Source organism: Pipra filicauda, unplaced genomic scaffold (genome assembly GCF_003945595.2).
Source record: "Pipra filicauda isolate LSUMZ 115617 unplaced genomic scaffold, ASM394559v2 scaffold439_size563993_pilon, whole genome shotgun sequence".
NCBI classification, from domain to species: Eukaryota; Metazoa; Chordata; class Aves; order Passeriformes; family Pipridae; genus Pipra; species Pipra filicauda.
The window spans coordinates 370861-397921 of record NW_024104575.1 but is presented as its reverse complement, the minus strand read 5'-3'; the positions used below and the strand labels follow the sequence as shown (position 1 = coordinate 397921).

The following is a 27061-nucleotide window of genomic DNA, read 5'->3' as shown; positions in this document are numbered from 1 at the left end:
GCTTCAGCTTAAAACATTTTACATCAATATCCCATTTCCCAAAGGATGAAGTATCTTCTATCCACTGACTGAATTGGTGGGGAGCAGCAAAAAAAAAGTCAAATGAAACTTGCAAGTGAGTGAATCAAGATTATTACTTGGCCACATGGTTTGATTCAATTTACACTCTTAGATTTGAGGTCATGCAGTACCTGATGACTACTAGCATCTTGCTGTGCTTAACTGGAACCTGCCCTGTGCAGTACATAAATGCTTGCTGATCCTATTGAGGCACACACTGAGGAACCCATGTTTCATTTGCACTCAGGAAATGAACACCCTTCCTTTTGCAGCATGACCCTCTCTGACCCACCTCTTCCAGTCCTTTCTCTGCCCTGCACATCTGGTTTGTTACCATAGAATCAGCCAAGGGAAAGGGATTATTTAGGAAGTCTGTACTTCATTCTGCTCAAAGCTAGATCAACACTGAATTCAGACTACACTGCTCAGGGATTGATCCAATAAAGTGCTGGAAATCTGTACGAACAGATTTTTCGCAGCCCCTCTGGATAACATGCTGCAGTGATTGACTGTCCTCATGGGGGCACCTGTGCTGTGGCAGAGGAGGAAGGATGAGCACTCTCCCCATCATCTAGGTAACTGTTCTGCTCATAGGTGCATGAGTTACAACTTATGAGTTGTGAGTTATGGATTAGAAAGCCTGTGAGTTAGAAACCTCATGACTTAAGTGATTAATTAGCAAATTCACGTTAGAGTAGTCCGTACAAAGTGAATTGAATCCCTGTTTGTCATGTTTGTTTTCTTTCCTAATGAGCTCATAAGATGAAGTTTAATTTACAGAGTACATAGACCTGTAAATTTGAAAGATTCAAATGGGTCATGACACCATGGTAACAAGTTTTTTTTCTTATGCCAAGTACAAATTTCCTAGTTTGATTTGTGCCCATTGTGCCTTCTCACAACACTGTGACCCTCTCAAAGGATATGTTTCTGTTTCCTTGACAGCTTTCTAACTGGTATTAGAAGATTCTTATTAGGACCCCTGAGCCTCTTCTCCAGGATGGACAAACCCATTTCCCTCAGCCTCTCCTCATAGGACAGGGATGTGCTTTATCCCAACCACCCCCAATAAAAGGGGAATAACCTCTTCCCTTAATCTACTGGTGACACTCCTGCTGATACAGTGCAGCATGCTGTTAGCCTTTGCCTCTGACAGGGCTCACTGTGGATTTTTGTTTAGCTTGCTTTCCCCCAGGAACCCCTGTCCCTTTTCCACAAAGCTGCTGTCTTTGGCTGTGACAAGCCTGGGGATTAGGTGAGGTTAGGCAGTCTTTTTCATGCTGTCACATTTCTCCCCACCTCACAAGCAATTAAATCCTAGTTAGGATCTCTCCAGTTTCTGCAGTCCAGCTCAAAATCTGGTTTGTTTTCCCCATCCCCCTTAGCTTTTCTCTTCCCTTTGTTTTCATCAGCTTCCTTCTCACGCTGCTTGGACTGACCTTGAAAAACAACCTTAGATCTTACTGGTGGTGGTAATCCATGACCAGCCAAGACAAAAAACTTCTGGGAACATTTTCCTCTCCCCTTTGAAAGTTCTACAGGGATAGAATATGCTTAACTTGAAAAAGAATAAAATATTCTTCAAAAGTATACACCTTGTCAAAGTATGAGTGCAGAAGAAAGAGAGGAACAAAGAAAAAAACCCCTGCTTAAAACAAAGCAAAACCCACATTACACACATTTCTTCTTTCAAAGCATAGATTCTCTAGACCTTTCCAAAGAAAAAGTAGGCAAATTGTTAAAACAAAATCCAAACAATGTATTTTTTCACAACTTCATCTTTAGAAGAGTAAAACATTGAAGGCTGAAGTTATGCAAGACAATTCAATCTAAGTCATAAGCCAGAGATACAGAAAATATCAACTCCAGTGGTATAAGCTTGGCAAAACTATGGGACAACTGAAGTTAAAGTCTTACAGTGGCAAATGCTGAGCAATCTGAGAAACAGTCAGATGCAGGAGAGCTATGTAATGAATATACTCTGTATGTTGGCAAGGTGTATGACTGCACATTATGTAACAGAGATATTTTAATTTTTAAGATAAAAAATACATTAAATACATTATATTCAAAGCAGCTATATATCTGCCAACTGCCCATTATTATAAAGGAAAGAATGATACAAGCTCACATGTTCTGTAAAAATGTACTGGAAAAAAAAAGTCCCTTATGTTTGAGACCACATGAAGAAGAACCAGAGTATTCACTCAGTGTGTTGTATTTGCAGAAACCTATCTTAAATACTAGATATCCTTGATAAGAACGCAAAATATCATATGACTCACTTAGATACTACTTATTACCCATCACACTTATTCAAATAACATCTACCCTATGCAGAAAACTTTGTTAACTCCCAGCAACTGAAACAGAAGTGTGATGGTGGTCTGGATGCACTTTGCTACCTCCTGTATCACCAGTTTGTTAGCAGAACAATCAGGAATGAGATATTCATCTTTTCTTCCTGCTTTGATCAGAAAATGCTGATCCGTTAAAACTCAACTTTGTACAGAAGTAGATTAATTTTGAGAAGTCTTCTCATGAAGCCAGCTCAAAGCTACAATTTTGTTGACAGCAACAAAATTGCCAGACATGTCAGTAGAAATATATGAACAGTCTGTTGGCTTGCACTCTCTGCACACATGTGGTAGTTCTCCTGGTTCACAAAAACACGGTTCCCATTTTTTGTGGAGTAACTTGAGGTTCAGTTTCATCCTGCTAAGGAAGGGAACACCTTTGAAATATTTTTTAGAAAAGTTTTACTCCAAGCCAAATGATACCCCAAAACCTTTCCAAAGTTCTGCAGTGTGCATGTTTGTCAGCAGCAGAAGGAGGAAATACGGCCAGGGATTAAGTTAAGGTTAGCACACACAAGCCCACTGAAACCACTGGGGAAGCTTATGCACTGAAATTTAAATTTGCAAGTTTAGCCACCAAGTCTCTGTGAAAGCAACACTAACAACAGGGTTTTTTTCTATAATCAGACAACGCTAAAATCAACAAACTTCTGATTATGGATTCTGGGCATCATTAATATATGTCAGTAATAACAGTCAACTCGCTGCATGCTAATAGTTGTTCTACCCACATTCAGAGTCACACAACCTTGGGTAAACTGAGGGTTTCTGTAGAGGACTTAAAATGCCTTTTTGGCAAACTTAGCACATCAAAATTTGATAATAATAGTAACAATGACAACAACAATAATAAGCAGAAGCTTCAGATCCACAACACATAAATAAATAAATTTGAAAAAGGAGGAGTTCAGACATTTTGAAACTGTAGTTAAGCCTCATAAAAATCACAGTGTAGTAATCCAATACACATATGCAATACACGAATGTCTTCCTGAAGCCCAGAGAAGTTGAATTAATTGTTGCATTAGTTTACCATCCTCTATAATTCTTAGCTCCAAAACTCTTTTATTTATTGTCTATCACCCTGAGAACTCAATCAAATCATGATTTATAAAAACAGACAAAGAGACTGCAATATACAAAGCATCTTTTCTTTACTAAATAAACTTACATAACACAATTCTCAAATCCTAAAAAAATTTTCAAGTGAAGTACAGTACAGGGGAGGTGTTATTATTTTATCTATTCCAACAGCACTTTAATATTCTTTAAAGATCAGTGGAACAAGTACTCAATGTTTGTATTATAATAGCTACTAGAAGTCTTGACCACACTATTACCACTGTATTATCTTGACCATGCAATCTTTGGGGTAAAAAAAAGACATAAATCCTATCTATTGAACAAAGGAGACAAAAGAAAAGGAAAAAGGATGTCTTGTTCAGTTTTTCTACAGGTCTGATTATTTTGGTGAAACAGCATTGAGCAATATATTCAAAACTGCAGAAAAAGCCTATAGTTAACCTAGGATTGAGCCCAGATTTCTCAGATACAAATGTATTTACTTAACTGCATGGCTGGTTCCAGGTCTATTGGACTTTATTTTTTACTAAGTTGCATAGAAGGGATCACAGCAAGGCGCAAGAGAAATACAGGAAATATGTATGAAGTAATATTTCCACTGGATAAACTATTCAAAAGAAGATAAAATTTTATCTTCTATCTATTTAAATTTTATCTTTTATCTGTGTTCAAATGTCCAAGACATACGTGTGTGTACATACGTTCATATATATACAAATACATCTATATAATGTATATATACACATCTATATATGACTGCAGAAATGATGAAGCCAGAAATCCAATTCCACCTACTGTAATGTGTCTAATTTCACTGCATTTCTTTCTGTTCCTGCCTTGTTTACATAGAATTGTACACATATTCCTTGATGAGTAGCAATGCTTTGAAGACTGAGCTGTTGAAGCATCTTACATGTCCTTTTTCCACTAAAATTAATTCTAATTAGTAAATACTAATAGATTTTAGTAAATCTCTTGTTCACAGGGAAGAAGCGAGACAGTGGCTACTATTCTGTATATTTGTTTACATTATCCCATACATTTAGATTTTTTTCTTTCCCCAAAATCTTTGTGTCAAAGAAAAAAAGAAAAACAAAACCCAGAACCCACCTAACATCTCCATTTTGTGATAAGGAATCTACTGTATGATGTTTCTTTCCCATCCTTCATACTTCAAATATTTTATTGATGAAATAATGAAAATCTAACATGTTTTCCTTTTCAATTATGGATAATAATTTGATAGTCTATGGTCCTGGTCATGCTGTTATTTATGTCAACTCCATCCTTTTTTTTTTCTTATGGACAATACATTGTTTCAAAGCCAAAAACTCACTGCTTTACAGTTGTTATCTAGAGCTGCCCATTGTCTGAAATAAATTGGCTTTCTGGTAATCACATGGTGGTTATATCACAAGTTTGTCTGGTGTGTTTCCTGTTTTGGGTTTGCTTATAAAAGTGAAGAAAAGTTCTCAGAAGTTGGTGCTGGCTGGGGAGAGACTGAATTGGCAGCTTTATTACAACTCAGTATTTTTTATGACAAAGGCATAGGAAAAGAATAAATTTCCATTAAGCATAATAACAGAAATTAAGGGCTTCAGAGGAGTCTTACTGCACCAAAAAAAGTACCATCTCCATCCAAGGATATTTTGGCCCTTCTCCGTGGTATTGTAAGTTGAAGTTCATCTCCTTCTTCTAATTTTGCAATGCCTGGAAAAGGATTTGGAATATTTTTAAGTTAATATTTCAAATACATTATTTTCATAAATAGTATTCAAAAAGTCATTATGTGTTATCTCGCAAATGTAAGCATGGCTTGTTACATGTGATGAGTGTTTTTTTACCTTTAGGCACAAACTAAGAGTTTACAGCCTATCCAAAGCTGACACTTAACATCCCCTATGAAGCTGGACTTAATTTCCACTCTGCACTCAGCACAGTTAATTTAAGCAAACGTTCCAGAAATTTGTATCAGTGGTGTACTCAGATTCCTCATGTTATGGTGTTCTGTCAGGCAAGGTCAGCACCGAGTATTACTGGTCCTAGACCACTCCATTCCCACACTTCTGGAGGAGGTTTCATGAGCTTTACCAATCTAATGAAGTTACCAGACATCAGCTGATCCATTGTAACTGCAGAGCACAAAAGTCTGCTTACTGCCAGCTGCACTTCAGCTGATATGATAACTGAAAGCATCTCCCCTTCAAGCTGCAGCCACTGAGCTGAGAACACATCTAACATCTGCTGCAAGACATGCTCAACAGCACAAAGATAGCAGTGAGAACTGTTTTTCCAGGTGAAAAAGGAACAGTAGGAATTTGGGAAGCAAGAACCATGAAGTGGCAGGATAGAGTAGAGATCCTAGTTAAGAAAGGGTAGAAGCAATACAAGGGTAAAATAAGAGCATAGATGAAATCGAAAGTGGTTATGATGCCAGAATGTACACGTGAAGGGGCAGAAAATTAAAGGAAATGTTTGAAGAGCATCAATTGCCAGGACAAAGTATTTATTTATTTGGAATTTATTTTTATTTGGAAAAAATTAGCTTTGTGCTGCATACCATTTGTTTAATGCCATTACTTGCCAACAGTCAACTCAGTGTCACCCACTTTTTCATAAAGCATTGAAAAAAAAGATGTTGCTGGAAAATAATTGGAGACCCTCAAATCCACCATTAAGGTGGAAAGACAGATAAGAGCTGACAAATGAGGTTTTATAGGCCTTGATGCTAATTCCTTAAATGCTACTGCAGGAATATACATGTATATTGATCTTTGAGCCTGCTAGACTTGCATTAAATATTTTAATTGGTCTTTCTTGTGATGTTTCTAATTTGTGAAGTCATAAAGAGTACCTTATAGGAATTATCTATTTTTCATCTAACCAAAGATTAAAAATGCAATAGCCATTATAAGGAGTAGAAATACTACAGTGAGGTATGCAAAGATTAGATGGCTAAAATTTATATATGACATTTTAAAGCAGAACATAGCTCCTAAATATTTTATTGGGATAACTAAATGTGGAATTCAACTCTTAAGTGAAACTGAGTTCTTTAATAAGGACAGTATGTACTCCTTTTGTCTGCTTAAGGCATCTACCCGAAAGCACCAAAGTATCCAGCCCCATTACAGAGTCCATGGAAAGAATGAAGCTGTTCAGATCAGCAAGTTAGATACATACCCTCTGATTGCTGATACTTTATATAAAACCGTATTTTTTGAAAATAATCTGTAATTTTGCAGTTAACCAGATCCATGAATGCAGTCCCTGCTCTTCAATCACCCAACACTACAGATTCTATTTGATACAGTTTATTTGCAAACAAACAAAAGGAAAATGTAGGTATTTACCAGCAGTATAGCAAGAATTATTTGGATAAGACTGTGGCATATTTTGGATGCAGCGAAACAATGTCACCAAGCTGAGATCATCACCAAACACGTGAGCCTTCTTCCTCTGTATTAGGTGTCCCATAGCAAATGTTGTATCCGTATATAAAACCTGCAGAAAGAAGAGGTAGACTTCAAACTTGTATGGAGGCATTAAAAAACCCTTGCAAAAGTCAGATGCTGAAGTGAATTGAGCTTTCTCACCTGGCCATATATGAAAAAATAACCTGTTTCCTTGATCACTATTTTATTTCCTTGTTCTTCCAGAGCTGTTCCCCGTTTAAAGCTCAGAAGCCAAGGGACAATGCTTGAATCATCTAAAAGAAACAATAATTTTGGGTAATCAAAAAGAAAAGTTATCTCTTCATTTTCGCCTGCCAAAAATTAACAAAGCTGATTTCTAGTCAAGACTTCCAGTGTCACTAGCTGGATCTCCCCACTGAAAAGATGCTATTTGCAAGAGCTATCCAGATGCAGAGATCTACCAGATGCAGGGACCTCTTTGTTGTTTGTTTTTTGATTTGTTTGTTTGGTGGTGGTGGGATTTTTAAAATTATTTTTAAATAAACTGGCAAAACTCAGTTACTGCTTTGAAGTTAGACAAAATTTGTTGAAACAGTTAATCCAAGGAATAGTTAGCTACAAATTATGGAACATACTCTTACCTTTCTGCTGGATATCACTTTTGCTGTCAGCGATCAGTTGCAAGCAGGCCTGCAGCACTGGAAAGTGAAAGCATTTAGAAATCAAAGAAACATATATTAGTAATAGAATAGTTTAAGCTTATGAAACTACATGAAAAAAATATCTCAGCCTCACCACTTATTTTAAAACAAAATCTATCGGTTTTAATACAGATCTCACTCAAGTGTGTAAAACCAGAATTCCTATCACAACGCATACTAGGTAACTTTCAGGGATCGGGCAGCTAAGTGGGAGGCCTCAGACAGCAGCACAAGTTACACTTGCTTGTTTTAATATCTAGTCCTAATATAATTAAAAGATGTAGCAGTAAGTCAAATGAGCTAAAAATCATCAGATCAACTAGTCTTGTTAATTTTCTAATCAAAAGCTCAAAAAAAGTCCCAACTCTGCCAGCTATGACAAGTTGCAGCTTTTCTAATGATGTTTACTGTATTATTTAACGAAATTACTTTCCAGTTATAGTTGCTGTAAAATATTAGTCATATATACTGGTTACGTGGTACTTTCATAATAAATTCTCAAAATCCATATATATGTACTTTCATTATATTTTCAGATATCTACACTCAATCAACCTATACTAAGACTGAGAGGGAAGACAGAGATATGACTCTTAGCAAATTAAGGTACACAACAAATAGCTTAGTATCTGTCAAAATATGTTGCTCAAAACTGTAGAGAAACTAGGAGTTTCAGAGAAAAGTACTGCAGAAAGTTAAAATACAGTGAAACAAACTGAAACAAAGATCTTGTAAAAAATCTGCTAAGCATAAATGTCAGGGAATAGGATAAAAAGAAAAAAGAAGAGTTAGAATTGCTTAGAGCAAATTTTAATCGAAACGCCTGGTTCTTGTGCTACTTTGAAGTTTGGAAAATGGAGTAGCAACATTTACTATGCTTGAAAGAGATCAAATGAATTTACTAAGAGTCGAGAGAAGAAAATTCTGCCATGGTTTTCTGAATCTTCATTTTGTTTACCTCTTTTCAGATAAGAAGGTTCTGGGTCAGATTTGGCCACACTTGCTATAATGGGAAATGTCATGGATGAGTGGGATCCTGCATCTACTGTGTCTACTAAGTGTCCAGTAGGACAAACTTCTTGCTGCACAGCAGGTAGTGAGAATTTGGGTAGAAAGCAGCCTCTCTCTGTAACTGTCTCCTTTTTAAGGGGTCCTGCTTGAAAACAGCAGAAGAGGGCTGGATGCTCACCAGCACTCAGCAGTGCCAGCTGGCAGCACACAGGGATTCAAGGGCACATCTGGGAATGCTTCAATGTCCCAGTGATCACACAACCTGTAAGCCCTACTTATGTTAACAGGAATGCTATCCTCCAAGCTTCTGTCTCCTACACTGAAATGTGTCCTTGAGTTCTATGAACAAACCAGTGACGTGCTAAAATCTACAGTTTTGCAAACCAAGAATTTGAAGGCATCTGAATTACGTGCTTTCTGGTAAGGAATAGAAAAACTAAGCCAACACAAAATTGAAAAAGTTCATTTTTCTATTGAACTTGGGAGCAAAAGAATTTTCCAGAAAAGAAGCTTCCAAATAAAATCAAAATGTGATTTTTCTGCACGCACACAACACAGCACATCAGGCAATTCACTTTACAAAGTATTAATACACTCTTTTTTGGAACAAAATGACTTCCTAGAGAATGAAATTTGCCCATTCCCTAGTATTTCAGCAAGCTAAATGAAAATTCTAATTCCTGCTTTTGAAATAATTCATTAGTGTGGCCACTGGATTTTCCACTAACTAAACAAGAGAGGATTTGTGATGATACACACTAACCAGCTGCTATCCAGCTGGATACCAATGAGTATTGTCTACAAGAAGTAAAAGTTCAGCTACTTTAGCAACTCTTGTTAAGCCTGCTGTGCAAACTTGATGGGCATTTTTGAAACTATCCTAATTCACAGTTTGCAACTCTGAATGTATATTTCAGCTGTTTGCAGCACTGAAATAGTAGTCAGCATGGCTGAGAACTTCTACACAGTAATTAAAATGGGCAAGATCAGTACAGTTTGAGATCATCTCCATTGTTTTAAAACACATACCAACTGCTTTATTCTACAGATATCAGATCTAGACATATTCCCAAAAAAAAATCTATCTCTTTTTTCTTTAATATATGCAGATAGGAATAAGGTTCCACAGAATATAGTAAGCTTGTTTTTCATGAAGAAAAATGGATGCAACAGCGTCATTCATGACAATAAGGAAACAGAAAGTAGCACAGCGGCCATTTTTTACCTAAAGCTACAAAGGATAAATAATATCTAAAAAAGTTCCTGAGATATTGAACAACAACATGCTTAAAAAATATGTTCAGAAGCCAAGACTGACACATAACTATTTCCAGTATATACAAGTACTTCACTTTGACCTCAGTGGAAGTACATACATGCTTAAAATCAAGCAATTAATTAAAACTAATTCAGAGAAAACAACACTACTATTAAGGAAAGAATATGGATAGAATATTTTCTGGGTAAATTAACAGGGATTTTCAGTAAAAAATTAATTTTTTTAAGAAATGCTAGCAATTCTATTCCAACAAGGACCCTAATCTCACCTTAAGTGCAATATGAAGAATATATGTATTACGAATACACATTGAATAGTTACTTTCTGAGTTACTGAGTTACTGAGCAGAATAACTCAAAAGTTCTATCTGAATGTCGTTCAGCCCTGTGTATATCAAACCCGAGCAGAATCTTCATAGTCTAAAGGATTTTTGAATAATTAATAAAGACAGCAGAATACAGGATTTGTAAAATACATCTTGTAAGTGTGTAAAAATATGTAGACTGAGTGTCACCATGAGGCCTAACTGTATAAAAGTGTACCTAGAACTATAAAGCATCCTCCATCCTCTTGTGAATTTGTATAATAGCTTTGCTTCGATGAACATTCTTTTTTTTTCCTGATTTTAATTGCTCTGCAGGCTGCGGTTGGCAGAAGTACATTTCAGAGTCTGTCTTATTCCATGAACAGAACAGCCAATTCTGAAAAAGTTAGTAGGTCCAGATGCCTTTATAAACCACAGACAGCACATGAAAGGATGTGTTCTCTACTAGTTGAGCAATGTAGCCACAGTTTAAAAAAAGGCACTAGCTTTTGCAGCAGGACAGCTTTCTGCATATCTGCATGATTTAAGACCTTATATTGGTAAAATCAAATTTGTCCTTACATGCAAATTTTCTTGTTATTTAACTTGCATAATCATTTTAATATTTTGCAATCTCACTTAATGATCCATCCAAACAAAATTTAAAGTTTACTATTTGTGAGCTCATGCATAAAATTTAAAGTTTTGATATCTGAGGCCTGAGACATCTGTTTCAATTTTTGCTGAAATAAAACCCAGGAAAAACCCTGACCTTGAAAAAAAACCCCCACTAAAACCCAGACCTGCTTATTTAGGTTCCTTCTTTGGTCTAGATCTATTCTCTGTAGACTTCTCAAAACACACATAAACACTAGATAATTTACTATAGAAGTGATAAGCATGTTCTTGAACCATTTGCAATTCTTCATTTCTCATCACAAGAGATCTTCTTTTGGTTTTTGCTTATGCATTTTTATACACTGGTATTCATGAACTCTATTCCAGTAGAAACCAGGAAAACTTGTTAATTTGTTGCCTTTTAACTGACAAGTTTTTATATAGAATTAATCATGGATTCAATCAGTCCCTGCATTAAAATGGCTGAATCATGGTTGTAGGTAGGACTCAGATCTAACAAATATCTTTGAAGTATTGGTACCATTATTTTGACTTTAACAGAATTGCCAGTAATATATTACAGTTAGAAAAACAAAGAAATAGTTTACTAGGAATTAAGAATACTTTATGTAGACTTCTATTATACAGTGCAAAGCAGAATATTGTTTTTAAAAATTAAGAGTCTATTTTATGTATTTTTGATTGCACAGTGTTCTGCATTATACACAGCACTGATTCATTCAGTCATTCATTCAGTGAAATTCTTCATGTAAAACTGCAGGCATTGCATCAAATAATTTTATACCCTTTTGCATAGAAGGGTCTACTTCCTTTTGAATTAGACTTGTCAGCAGAAACAAATAAGAATAACATATATTTTCAAGAAGTAGGTCTTTCTTTTTTTTTTTTTAAGAGAACTTTTATATTTCCTCTCTTCAAACAATAAAATAAGAAGTATTGTGAATATTTGGTAAGGGAATTTTATCTGTGGTATTTTTTTAGGCTAGTAAAAAAAGGCTACGCCTCACTTCAAAGACCACTAAAGTCAAGTACTACTTGTATAAGTTCTTGCTATCCCTCTGTCACAGATATCTAAAGCAACAACATACAGAGTCAAAACACTTCTAATCAACAAATGTACCAAATGTACAGCAATTATATCAAGAACAATGGCAAAATTCTCACAACTTATACACCATGCTTGCAAGGCAATAGTTATTTCCCATGGTTACAACTGATATTGGAGTAGAATCTGGGAATTGGTAGTAAAAAAAAAAAAAAAATAGAGCCAAGACACATGCCAGGTTAACCTGCCTCACTGCTTTGTGGAATTACATAGAATTGCTTCTCAGCTCTTTGCATCTACGCAATGAGACTGTTGAGATGGGCAACCTCAATACACCAAAGTAAATGTAGTCCACGGGGGCTCCAATCTGATCACCTGCATTTGAGCTTACAGGAGACCTTATTCTCACCTCCCTAGGTCACAGGAATTGGAATCTCATGATAATGACCAGAATGAGGCACTGAGGGAGTGTGTAAATGAAACTTTACGTTTGTACACTGAAGTGGCTTAGGCAATGGAACCTGTATCTTTTCCCTGGACTCAAGTGCACATGCAGCTTAGAGAGAAACATACAAGCAAGGCAATCAATAATTGTGAATAGGGTATAAAATTCAGGAGAGGTTTTGTTGTGCAATGATTTTCCTCTACAGGCAGAATTGACAAAGAAAAACAACAAAAAAGAAAAATTATATCTGTTTTTATATGTCCTGATATTTGCCAGAATTGGTTAAAAGGTCTATCTGCCTGCATATTAATAATATATACCTTTCAAAATTACCCATTAACTCCTACTCATTGTATCAAGAACTCTGTTTCTGACTGCTAACTGTGCAGCTTTATTTGGAATTGATGCTTGAAACCCCTCTCTCTAACTTACTTGATCTGGAAATTTTCTCAAGGCACAAAATGTGTAACTACGGATGGCTAATGGTTTCATGCATGAATACACACAAATGCCTACCCTATAAAAACATGAAAGAACAAGATTGGGTTAGATCCACTTTCATTCAATTGTTGTTTTAATGAAAATGCTAATTTATGACTGCTTTTATGCACGCAACATCAAAAAGTAGAAAAAAATTAAAATGGTAATTCCATATGTTCAAGAAGGGTTGTGCTGAGCCTAAAAAAATAGTGGGGTATCCATTCCTGGAATTTAATAATTAAAGTCTAGAAAGAAAACATAATTGAATCACAACTTTATCTATAAACAAAATAATAGTCCTGTATTTTACTTCTGCTCTCTGTTTAAGCTCAAGAGAAGCAATTGTATATCAGTAATGTTTTCAAATACTATCTTTCTAAGGAATTGTTCTGTGTAAAAGTAAAATGATGGGTCGACAATTAATTATGGGACCAGACTCTACTTTGAGACCTCGTTGAAGCAAACAGAAATAGGACAAGAACAGGCATCTCACTCAACACCTTAATTTATGAGTGCCGCACATCTGCAGGACAATTTTGAGGTTGCTGGGATTCCAGTACTCAGATATGGATGTCAAAAGATCAAAATGCAGGGCCAGTAGTTCTGTGTACATGACCAAGCAATAGACTGGATTCAGCACCATGAACAACACCATGTTCTCTTATTTAACTCACTCTGTTAAGGTAAAATTTAACATTGACTAATAGGTTCATGGTCATCAGTGAAATCTGATCTGAGAAAATTTAACATCTTACTGAACTCTGACAAAGCTAAATTTGTTGTAATTAGAGCAGGCATAAAGGTAACTCTAACAGATTACCTTTGATATAAATGCAAGATTTTCAATTTACTTTTTCTTTTTTATATACAAAAATATAAGGTTCATGTTAGAAAACAGTTTTGTAGTAGATCAAACTATGTAGCTTTTCCCTTTTAAATGGAGGTTCATATTCTGTGCTTTCTGTCATCCATTCGAAACAATTTTAAAGCCATCTTAAAAAAAAGCCTACAAAAATAATTAGCTTAATTATAATTTTGTGTGAATAAAGGTAAATAGGTATAATCAAAGGTGGCTACATGATGAGAAGAATCTTAAGTCTACTTAGAAGCGCAGCCGAGGAGCCCCAAACCCTCTTCACCCACCTACACCCTCAAATAGCAATAAGAATAAAGGTGAAAGCTATTGTGAAGGAAACTGGATCACTTGCACAGTACTGATGCTATAACATTCATTTTAAAAAAGATGTTTCTTTGTTTCTTATGATACTTGTAATTTAGATCACTTTTTTTTATTTGGGAGTTGCTAGGGTGGGGAGAACAGGGAAACTCTGTGGTTCCCATGAAAGGAAGCAAGCTACAAGAAATACAATTTAAGCAATCATGTCCTCAGTCCAGTTTGCGAAATCTGTCTTAGCCAAGACCCTGAACAAAAGATTACTAATGAAGTAGAATAAATCCCATATAAACGTGTGGGTTTTGGGTGATGTCCTAAATGAATGTTCTCTTTTGAGAATACTGGAAGTAAGTAGAGTGATTATACCATAGAACTTAAATTTCATTAAGTCTTTGCCTACAAATCACTCCATTTCAATGTCATCTCTTAATAACTTAAGATATTAGCTTTCATCAGTTAAAACAATAAAAAAGTATACATAATAGGAGTGAATTGTTTTAGCAACTCAGGAATATTTTTAGTTACTTAGTGCAGTTAGAGTATGTGTGCAGACTGTTACAATAAAATTCTGCATTTCATCCTATAAGGCATCATTGTGTTTGGAAAAATAAAGAAATGTAGACATTTTATCCCTAAAGGAAACAAATATATCCCATTAATATGTCAACATTATAATACACATCAGAGGTCTTTTATGGAGCACAGTCTTCAGTGTTCTCTGCAGAAACTTTTATAAAGGCCAAGAGAGAAAAAAAATCTTACTGAATAGGTATTCTTTTATTCATTTTTCTAATTATATTAATAGGTTGTTTTAATGTAGAAATAATGCTAAACTTCTGAATTCCTTGTAGTCTGTCTCTTTTGTCAGGTACAAGCCAATCTTTCTCTTTGAAAGCTCCTACTTCCCTAAATTTCTCATTACTTCTCTCTTTTAGGATGAGCATGTTTCCCAGAAAAGTGAGTTGGCATTTTTAATAATAGATTTCCCTCCCTACTATTGATCAGAGGGAACTGAACAATTGAAATGCAGATAGCATGAATACCAGTACCTTAAACAGTATGTCCCAAATCATTGCAGAGGGGTTGGACTAGATGGCCTTTAAAGGTCCGTTCCAACTCAAAACATTCTGTTATTCTCTATGGTAACCATTAAAAGAATATGCCTATTGTTAAATCCATTCATTCAGCAATAATTTTGAAAGTCAGAATGGGCTCTGGGAGCATGGATACTGACAGGAGAAGACACTGCTGCTTTTCTCAAAACGGTATCCAACTGTGGCATCCCAACCCATTCCACCAGATGCTATTTACCTTTTTCTTCTGTGTGGACAACAGACCGTCTGCCCCTGTTTCTACTTCCATTCCAGATTTCCTTTTGCAAGCTATCAGGAAGCCTGTTCTCCTAACAAGGAGAAGCAACAGTCAGTGAAACAGCCCCACGTTTATTCATCCCCTGCAAGTTAGAAACCACCCCTCCAGCTTACCTGCCTGGTGCCAGCTGCAGACACTTGCAGGAAGGAAGAAACAGGGGTACCTGCTTTATTTTCCTCAGGGGACACGGGTGGCTGGTCTAGCGGAGACCTTGCCTGGAGCCTGTAGATCAGCTCACTGCGCAGAGCTTCTAGTTCTGTTTTCAGGGTGATAACATGGTAAAGAGACACTGCTGCAAGACAAGAGGACAGGAGCATTGCGAGCCACAGGAATGTGACAGAAAAAAGTCCTGTGGTGCCTGAAACAGCACCAGGGGGGGCAGAAGGAGAGGAGGCGGTATCCTTCTGTTGGATGACGTGCACATAGTCCACGGATTTCATCGCTGCTTTTTCCTTACTAAAGCCAGAGGGAGAGTTCAGCTGTCCCCTTCCGAGGTGCAATCCATGTTACCAGTTGCTCTCTGAAACTAAGGGCATCCAGAATAAGTGAACAAAACGCCCAGATCATTTCCTGTCATATGAAGCTGTCGATAGCACCATTAAACTTAATGTACAGAGTGAACACCTAAGATTCAGTCTTCAATTTGTTTTCATCTCTCTGTGCTGCATTTTGGAAAGGAATACTTTCTCACGAATCTACCTTCCTCCTTTCACTTTCAATTATTTATTTATGTGGCAGCTTGCTATAACCATTTCCCATAATCTTTAAATTTAGGCACAGCCAGTACCACTGGTAATTTTAGAGCCTTATCTAGAAATGCAGAAACTATATAAAGTTTCCTGGCAGCATATCATCCAGTGCTACTTAAAAGGCATACACGTATTACAGACATGTGCCTCTGTGTACATGAAGATCTACTGTGTATATACATTATATCACACATATTACCATATATATATTCATATCTAAAGTGCCAATATGCCTACAGAGGAGAAAAATTATTAAAAAAAAATTTTTTGTGGTTTCCAAAACACAATAGTGAAAAATATTCCCAGGTATGAGTCATCAATTACTGGTCTCTCAACTGTATGTAGCTGCAGATTCTGCAGTTCAGTTCATCTAACTAACTTGAAAAGGGATGATATTTTATTAAACTTATCTAATAAATACAGTTTCTCTACAGAATTCAAGGACCTGGATTAATGCAAAAGGGGACACAGAGAAGCAGGGAGAGGAAACTTGGCAGGGGGGAACTAGAAGAGGTGAAAATGAGATGATGGAAAAGAATAAGAGATGAGAAATAAGAATGGAGGGAAAGAGCAGAGAGGTATAGAAAAAATGATATTTAGAAAATTTAAAAATGAAACACAGACTAAAACTTTAAACATGCATGCTAACATTTTTCAGATGAATCCTGAATGTCTGGTCTAAGTTCATAGTTTCAAGATTTTACAAGTCCTTTCCTCTTAAAACCCTGCATTAGGAATTCCTTTCTTTTCTGCAGCAGCAAGGGTACCTAAATATCCCAAACATGTTTATATGTTTTACGTATTTTCTTCTCACACAAAATTCAACTTTTACCCCTTTGTTAAAAGTTCCAGTGTTCCAAGACAGAAAAAAAAGATCAAACAGCATCACAATTAGGGCTAAAATCAACAGGTCAACCTGTTACCACGTGAGTAAAGTTTATCTGTGCAAAAGAGAGAACTTCTACAGGTCAGTCCAAACACTCTGTAGTGAATCCTGATAGCAACACCTACCAGAGTAGTTCAGATCAAGTTAATTCTGTTGGGAAGGAGAAGGAAGAAGGAACAACAATACAGAAACAACTTCTGTAGCCTCTCCTATTTCTGTTTCTTAAGGCTATGAGAAATTTAGGATGATTATAAGCTTTATCATCTTCCATTGTGATGTAGGGCACTCTTTTCCTTATTTTGCCACCTATAGCAACCACGCTTATCCTGCACGGATGAGTAAATCTGTTCCTAAATGCAGAGGAAAAAATATACAATGTATCTTAGTGTGCTCTTAGAAGCCATCTACATACTGCGACAAAGTATAAAGAAATCAGTGTAGGGTGGAATAAGCACAATACCATACCATTCTGTGCCTGTTTTCCAGGCTAAATTAAGGTGTAAATGGGCCGCATTTTGAAAGAAATTTAAGATGAACTAACACAGTTGTTTTTTAACAGAATAAGCACTTATTAGAACTAAGCAGACATACCTTGAAGCATCCCTAAACATCAAAACATTACCAGCCTAGTATTGACTGTTCCAAAAATAAAAAAAAGAAATATGACAGTTGGAAAAGATGTGCTATTTTAGAAAATGAAACTGAGAGAATGAAAGTTATAACTAGCTATTCAGGAATACTGAGAAACAAATGGCCAGTGAGGTCTCTGCAGTCATTAACATATCAGAAAATAACAGACAGATACATAAATAGCAGCACTCTAGTCACTTCTAGAGAAAATAGGCTGTTCCCAGCCTCCACACCTTCTTTAAATGGGGTCATTATTTGGGTTGACAAAATAATTGTGGTGACACAGAGGACTTCTGTAAGACATCTGGCTTCATCTTGCTTATCATTTTGATCAATGAGAATTTCAAAGGGGAGATGAGGAAAATCACAATAGCCCACATATGGTAAATTGTTAAATTCGGTAGATATTGTAGTTGAGCATCAAAGGGATCACTCTGTTGGCAACCTTGTATTGTTCTGTAGATTCATAAGTAGTTATGTGATTTGAAAGAAAACGTAACTTCTGACAACTTCTGTGATGACAAAATCATAGTGGAACAATAAATAATGGCAGTAAGGGATCAATAATGAAAAACAACATGAACTGCCTAGAAATAAACTAAGTTGAACAACTTCTGGTTTAATATACTTGAATGAAGCTTCAGTTAGTTGTAGATGCTAATTGCATTAAAGTAAATCACAAAAATGACTTAAAAAAAAACCCAACAAAAAACCAAACCCTAAACCAAACAAAACCCTCATGCTAGTTGCAGAGCCTAGAAGAATCAGTGCTCAATGCTTGTCACTATGTTTTGTCATAACATACTCTCCTTTTGATTCCTCTTGTTGGTAGAGCTGCAAAGTAGTCCTTAGCCTGCTTAAACCAAGTGAGTAAGATTACCGTATGTGCCATTTTTGCTGTGTTTTAAACTAAGATATGACTTAGAGGACTAAGGAGTGCTCAGATTTGCCTCCCATTAGGAGACATGGGAGGGTATTGACTTCAGCTGAACACAAGCTCTCAGTGGAATATTCTTATTGAAAAAGAGGTGTACTATTTGGAAATATACTCTGGGGCAAAATAATAAGCAAAAAAAAGAGGCAGCATCATGCTTTTATACTGACAAAACTATTTACATATAGCTAAGGCTGAAAACACTGAACAGTGAAAAGGGTTTACAACAAAAAACTCAAATGACTATAAGAGGCCTGAAGAACTCATAATGGAAAGGGCATTCAGTTTGTGGTTAGCAGCCTGCTTCTACTGGCCAGCTTTCCTGAAAATCCTTTGGCAGAAGTTTGTACCATATTAACAGTTTTTGACTCAAGACACACACATGCAGAAAAACCTTAGGCACTGCCTCAAGACCAGTTCAAAGCAGCATTTTCCAAACTATTTCTAGAAAAGAAAATGTCACTGCATTAAACTGGAGAAACCCATCTATCTCTGCAAGCAAATAAGAATAAACCCTTACAATAAAAATATTCTGAAAATATGGTCCTATTTTGGATGCACAGTACATGATCCATGGACACATAGTGAATCCAACCACAGTGCCTCCTTAACTGAAAGGAGCTATGTTGAACACTTAGGCTGACTGACTAAGAGACCTCATTAATTTAGTTAAGGAAAACTATTAAGAAATGTCTTGGCTAGTCTAAGAGTTCTACTTAATCAAGTCTTTTACTTTTGAGAAAAAGAGCAAACTTTTAGGTAAAACTCAAAATAATAAATAAAAAAAAAAGAAAACCCAACACATTGCCACTGAAGAGTCTAACAAGGTGAGAATATTTCACTACAACCCAGGGAAATTAAGGCTGGTTAAACTTTCCAAGATATTACAGCAGAAAAACACCTTTTAACTTTATGGAAGCAATTATTTTTTTTCATTCTGTTATGCAGAGTATCAAATGAAATGATCAAGATGGGTCCTGGTAACCTGCAAATTTATAAAAGATCAGCACTACATCTGTGGGGAACCAAGGCAGAGATAGCAACTAATCACACAGGAAATTTGTGGTTGAACCACAAACTGAATTATTGATTTCCTGAAATCCAGCAACGTACTTTAATCACAAAAGCATCTTCGTTGTGAGGGAGGAAAATCCCATGATGAAGTTTAATGTACAAAAGAGAAGCAGATGATATTAATATGAGGGCTTGAGTAAAAACCCAATTTACTGAAGAAACGTGAAAGTTTACTTAAAAACAAATGTTCTTATTTTAAAAAGGAGGCTGTGCAGACGCTGCAACCCAGAGATCCAGGCAAATGTCAAAGGCTACACTAAAAGTACGCCTCCAGCGGGAAGGGTCCAGCCTCATATACTTCTGAAGTAGCCACAAAATGGTCCCTGCAGTAATTACAATAAAAAGACCACAACAGCTGTGTTCTGCACAGCTTCTTGTGCTTCTGCACAAGACAGTGCAGAACAGATAGAGGAGCAAAGAATAAGCAAGGGTTCCATCTGAAGCACATTTAGTTTCAAGTCCTTTCTGAAGATGGACAAAATGGGAGGACTGTTTTGGGGGAGATCAGAATAAATCATGTATTACAGTTTTCTGCCATTACAGAGATCTCTATTAAGAACATTCATAGATATCCCTCTGAAACAGTACACATTCCCTTCAAGGACACTTAATTAGTGCTTTCATTCTTTCATCAACTACAATGTACACTGTAGTAAATCCAGGCAAGTTCTGCCTCACATATGGATCCAAAAAGCACTCTATTTTTGGATACTCCACTCCTGTGGCTGTGCATCTTACATCCCATTATTTTAACTTCCAGGAAGCTGTTGAATACCTTGCAAGTAAAGTATGTTTTATACAAACAGTTAAAGCCTTATTTGATACATTACTTTGTTAAAAGGGAAAAAAAAAATGCTCTGAGATTTTTCTGAAGCAAAAAGTGTATTTTTTTGTCTTTGCCTCACAATTTCAAAATTGCCTAGGACAACACAATTGTCTCTGCACATTTTAGATATGCCAGCCTTGATTTATTCCTTGCAAGATCTTATTTCTCTAGGCATCTAGAAAATTTGGGTCCAAATCTGGCATGCATACTACACATAGTAAACCTACAGCTGACTTGCAGTCATTGTCACTTTTCACATGGTTATTACAGTGTTTTCAAAGAGAATAGGAAATGACACAGGAAGGAAAAGCAATTATTATAGGTGTCTTTCAAAGTATGCAGAAGAGCCAACAAGACATAGAAAATAATTTTAAAACCATATAAAATATAAAAAGAAAATACATGATTTATATACTACAGCAGCTTAATAACAGCCTCCTTCCCTTCCACCCCTCCAACCCCGTGATGTTATAGCAATTCCTTCTTACTGCTCAGGGAAAAACAAGCTCTGTCATACAGCTGTAGCTCACTTCTCTTACAGTCTCACTGGCTTTGCTATTCAGCAGCACCGAGTACTGCATTTCTCCACCTCTTTGACACTATGCAACTTCACCGATTTTGCACAGATGGGCTACAAATGCATTTGTATGGTAACGAGATAAACACAGACCCATGGCCTTTCAAGTGGGAGTGGCCACTGCTGCTGCTACAGTCTGGAGACCTTCAATAGAGGGAACAGGACAAGGATCCAAGTATTTTCAAATTATAACATTATTTCTTCATAGCTATATCTGATTGCTATGCTGTTCCTGAGTCCTAAAGGACAGAAAGGAAAGGGTTTTCTGTCTGACCTTTCCCTTTGAATTTTTGTACATAATTAGCCCACACCAGACATTAAGTGTAACGCAAACCAGCTGTAGAACTTCCTTTCTTTCTGTCTTCAAGGAGCAAAATCTGTTCCTTAGTTGCTTGTCAAAACTAGAGGCAACAGCTCTCTAAACCTGGTATGTGAACATATAGCCACCTTGTAGTTTTGCATTATTCGGCTCATTGCTTCAGATTATTACATATGTATCTCCAATTAGGAGTGAAACCATGTTCTGTAACACAATAAAACCAAGTCTGCTCTTTAGCTGTATTGCTTTCAGAGAAAGAAAAATTGCTGTTTTTCCAAGACTTACGAGAGTTATTCTGTCTTCGTCCAAGCTGAAGCATAACAAATTAATCACATCAATGTTTTCAAAACAATTCCAGAAAATAATCAGTGTATCTTCCTTATCTAATTACAGAGACAGAACTCTGTACAAAGTCTAAAATGAAGACCCTGAATAGGGTCCAACAAAAGATTTAAAGCTCAGGCATGTTCAATATCTTTGGAGCAAATAATTTTTGATTAGTCAATGGTTCAGTATTCTCTCTAAATTTTATCTACCTGTACTTGATCTTTTTAACAGACAGCAAGGCCCCTGCCTTTGGTTTAGGTTTTATTTCATAGAATCATAGAATGGTCCAGTTGGAAAGGCCTTTAAAGATCATCTGGTTCCAACCCTCTTGCCATGGGCAGGGCCACCATTCACTAGATCAGGTTGCGCAGAGCTTCATCCACCCCGGCCTTGAACACTTCCAGGAATGGAACAACTTCTCTGGTTAATCTGTTCCAGTTCCTCACCACCCTCACAGCAAAGAACTTCATCCTAATATCTAATCTAAGCCTACTCTGTTTCAATTTTAAGCCATTCCCCCTTATCCTATCACTAGATGCTCTTATAAGTCCCTCTCTATCTTTCTTGTTGGCTCCCTTCAGGTACTGGAAGGCCACAATTAGGTCACTCCAGAGCCTTCTCTTTTCAAGGCTGGACAAACCTAATTCTCTCATCATTTCCTCATAGGAGAGGTGCTCCATCCTTCTAATCAACTTGGTGGCCCTCCTCTGAACTCACTTTGACAGCTCGATGTCCTTCCTGTGCTGAGGAATCAAGAGCTGGACACAGCATTCCACGTGGGGTCTCACAAGAGCAAAGTAGAGGGGCAGAATCACCTCCCTCGACCTGCTGGCCTCGCTGCCTTTGACGCAGCCCAGGATACAATTGGCTGTCTGAGCTGCAAGTGCATACTGCTGGTTCATGTCCTTCCTCTCATATACGAACACCCTCAAGTTCTTCTCAGCAGGGTTGTTCTCATTTTAGTTTAGATGTTCAGATGCCCTTATGAATGCTTACTGTGATTTAACCCGTACTTGCAAATTCTGAGAAAACTTAGTGCTTATGTTGCACATAACAAAGTGCTTATGTTGCACTTTGTAGTCCAGCTGCTTATCAATTTTCAAGCAAGAAAAAGCAAATGCAAGACTTGTGTTCTCCAGAGTAGCACCGTGCAGGTAAGTTTTAGTGACATAGTCCACAATGTCAATGACAGCAATCTGCTTCTCATTCAAGAAGGGCAGTATTCACATGGAGTATTTCAATCTGAGTTGCTCCTACACTTTCATTTCTTCCTTTACAAAAATCAGAAATATCTGGTTTTTTCATTCAAAATTAACAGGTATCTTGAACAGAGTGTCCAAATTTATCACACTTACGCAACCCCCCACACCCCTGTTTTCCAGGTAGTGGGTTAAAAATTAACTATAAGCCTTGCAGTAATCCAGGAGAGAACAAACATTTTGCAGCTTTAGAAAAAAATCCTTATTTTCTGGGCATTTCATATAAACTATGCAGAACGGCAACAGAGGTGCTACAAGCTTAGTTATATATTTCTCTATAAGAAAGTCGAAATTGCTTCAATATCCCACTGCAGCTACATGAATTAACTATAAACCTGCTAGAGTGGCATTATAGGATTTAAAATTGACATTTGAAATTTTGCCAGCATCAAGTGGTAAAACTAGTCAGGAACACTTAAAAATACTTCCTAATGGACATCATATTTAGACCATCTCTCAGTCCCCTAGAAAACAGAGAAATTTTGAAATGCAAACTGTGTTAGAAAGCAGTGGAGAGCTACTGCATACCAGTTTTACTTATTATCACTTCCTGAAAGTGAGGATACATGACAAAGCTTAGAAACATATATTTACAAAATACTTTTTCCCTGCTATAATAGCTTTCCACAAATGCCACAACTAATAATGCAGATGTCCATGTGCTCCAGCTTTAGAAACTGAAAACAATACCTTGGCGTTGATTTGTTACCATGCACACAGAACTACCCCTTTACACACACTGAAGAAAGGCCACAGACTAGAACAAGACATTAACAGCACTTTTAATGTATCAATTTATTGCATATGTCAGTACATAAAAATAGAAAAGTGTTTTTTGTAAAATTAACTTTATCGTAAAAACCAGACTAGAATGAGAATGTAAAACTTTGCCACAATTAGCACATATACAGTAACATTTATGCTTTGTCTACAAAACTTAAGAATACTTTATAAGACAGTTTTGCCTTAACTATATATTAAAGAAAAATCAAATAAAAAGCTTGCATCTTATATCCAGTGACTGTTTCTGAATTCAAAACACAAGTGTTATTTAGAACTTCAATATGCTATCTCTATTTACACTTCTGCGGGGTTCTATTTTAAATTATACAAGCAGGATGGCATTGCAAATTATACCTAATGGGATTCATCAGGCTGATCCCACTACATGCAAGAGGCACTGATTTTATATTTGGCAGAAGTGCCTCCAGCAAAATGACGTGTCATTAACAAAAATAAAAATGTACTTTTCAAGAACTGAATTATGAAATACAGATGGAGGTACGTCTGCATCTTTTTGCTAACAGAAGAGACCATACCTTGGACTCTCAATTCAGCCTTGCATTCTTCACTGTGAACATCCAACGTGACCCAAATGATTAGCTTACAGATGCTGATATGCATATTTTATATAAATAGTTAATCCTTCTGCCCTTCAGCTGAGAGATTGTCCATAGCCTACCAAATGCATTTGTGCTCTATTTCTAATTTTACCTGAGAAATGGACATGAGGGCAGCTAAACCAATTAACATGTCTTCAGAAGAAAGCACAGCTTATCTCTCTGCATTTCACAGTTTAGAAACAAATACTGGGAATATAAACTTGGGTTAGCAGGAAGCCTCAAGTATTTCCACTAATTAAAACCACACACACATGTGCACACAAGGTCTTACACTTACTTACAAGGACTCTACTGCTACAGCTGTTCAACTCCTGCCCCCCCTCCAACTTTGTTTTTCCTTTTTTTTTTTTAAACTTAAATTTCCTCTTATAAAACAGACAATTCCTTTATTGAGCATGTTTAAACCAAGAAGCTTTCATACAAACCTATGAAAATAACTCAACTTTTTCCCAAACTAGAAATTTATATGTACAGGACAAATACTTGAGAAATATCTATATACAAATGGATAACTTTTATGAGAGAACATATAATGGTATTAAATAAATGCAACAGTATCATAGCACACATTTTGGCAATTTAAAGTTATTATTACTATGTTGCTTACAGTTCAGCTTTTAGCAGCAGGTAACTGTGGGTTTCCATCACACAATCCATAAAACAAAAACAAGTCTTGACTTGTCAGAACAAGTTCCTTCCCCCTCCTCCCTCCCTTAAAGGGCTGTATGCACAGCAGCGGAATATTTGCATAAAAACATCATTTCCTTCCTGTTTTCTTTCAGTGGATTTCACAGCCAATGCAACAAAAAATAGCATGATAACATTCATTCACAAGTGTATGTGGCCAACCCATTAAGGGAGAAGCAAAACATACGTGGAAGGTGGAAGAAACCACATTAAGTATAAAGGATGCATATATGACCAATGGTGTCTTCTCATACTCAATATTTGCAAAAGCAGACAAAGTTTCATATTTATGTCCTGCAGACAGTATAGTGAAAATATATGGCTTGATAATCAAAAGTAATATTTAGACAGAGCCCACTTTGAACAGTTTCAGATTGCCATAATCTAACATCACACATTTGACTCTGATTTGCAACTGTATGTCCAAATGAGAATACTTCATTTGTACGTAAGTGCCACGTAATACTAGGGGTATTTTGGGTTGAGATTTTTGTTTTGATGGGTGGGAAAATGTGTTAAAAGCCATGTTAGTTTAGAAATTGACATTTTAGGAAAAAAATCACAGTCGCATTTAATGGCAAGTTATGACAACTGAAACAACTACTTTCTCTTAATTCTATCTCCAACAATTAATCTATTCTTTTGCCTTTATTACCTGATTTTTAGAAAAGCAGTATTTGACTGCCAATTTTCCTTCTCTCCTTCCACCTCTAAAGTAACGTGAAGCAGGTGAAACAATCTATGCAAGCAGCTCACATCAGGGAAAGGAAATGCTATGTCTGTTAACTCCCTTCTGCTGGTACAAATACTGCCTCATCTCCCATCCCCACAGCCAAACTTCTCAAATATACCTTCCCCACATGCCCTGCCTGTCTGCCCTCCACCAAAAAAACAAAACAAAACAAAAAAACCAAAAACCACCACCACTGTAAGGCTGAAAAGATAGTTTTGGTTTCACTCAGATTTAAAACTATGCTGTATGATTTTAGGTCTACAGATCCCAAAAGATCTTTAGTTTTTTCAATCAACTCTAAGAAAACCTTAATAATAGTATCACGAAATATACTTACCAGAGAAAGCAGCAAGTTCTGGTATGTATATATTTAAAAATTAAAAAAAAAAAAAATCACATTTAAGTAAAGATGTATCATCCTATCTACAAATCGCTGATAACTATTATCCACATGTACAGAAGAACTGTAATTTCATTAGGAGGCATAACCATTAAGGCACCAGTTCAGGAAAGCAGTTTTATTCAACCAAAGAACTTAAGCACAAGCTTAAAATACCACTGTCCCTCAGGAAACAGATTTTAGGTGTATGCTGAGATGCTTTTCTGAATCAGGACAACATGGTATAAAAGTTTATTTAAAAATTTCAATCTGAAGGGCAATCATACACATTGTGTGGAAGATTTTCCAGTTTGTTCTTCTCCCCAAAAAATATTTGGAAGAGGCAAAATCAGCTGCAGTGGATGAGAAATTAAACCTGCAGAAGAGATATAAACAGCTCCCACACTCCAAAACGAACTAAGCTAACAGCACACGTCTTTGATCGCAGAATTAAGGTTGGAAGAGATCTTTGCAATTACCTAGTCCCATCGTCAACCTAACACCACCATAATCACTCCTAAACCATATCCCCAAGTGCCACATCCAGATGGTTCATGGACAATTCCAGAGATGGTGACTCCATCCCCTCCCTGGGCAACTTAGTCCAATACCTAGCACTTCTTTCAGTGAAAATTTTCTTTCTAATATCTAGTCTGAACCTTGCCTGACACAACTTAATGCCATTTCCTCTTGTCCTTCCACTTGAGACATGGCAGAAGAGATTGAAACCCACCTTGCTAAAACCTCCTTTCAGGTAGTAGAAAGCGATAAGATCTCCCCTGAGCCTTCTTTTCTCTGGACCAAACAACTCTAGCTCCCTCAGCTGCTCCTTATAGGACTTACCCTCTAGGCCCTTCCCCAGCTCCACTGCCCTTCTCTGGACACGCTCCAGCACCTCACTGTCTTTCTTGTC

General features: G+C 36.6%; 1 protein-coding gene across 1 annotated transcript; it reads right to left on the bottom strand.

The window, feature by feature from the left end:
- Positions 1-2160: 2160 nt before the first annotated feature.
- Positions 2161-21563, bottom strand: TNFSF13B (TNF superfamily member 13b). Its single transcript, XM_027710121.2, has 7 exons — positions 20953-21563; positions 15479-15891; positions 15306-15396; positions 7558-7614; positions 7097-7209; positions 6854-7004; positions 2161-5210 (listed from the first exon to the last, which is right to left on the bottom strand). The coding sequence occupies exons 2-7, from the start codon at positions 15803-15805 to the stop codon at positions 5098-5100; spliced, it is 852 nt and encodes a 283-aa protein (XP_027565922.2). The 5' UTR covers positions 15806-15891; positions 20953-21563; the 3' UTR covers positions 2161-5097.
- Between the last annotated feature and the right edge of the window lie 5498 nt (positions 21564-27061).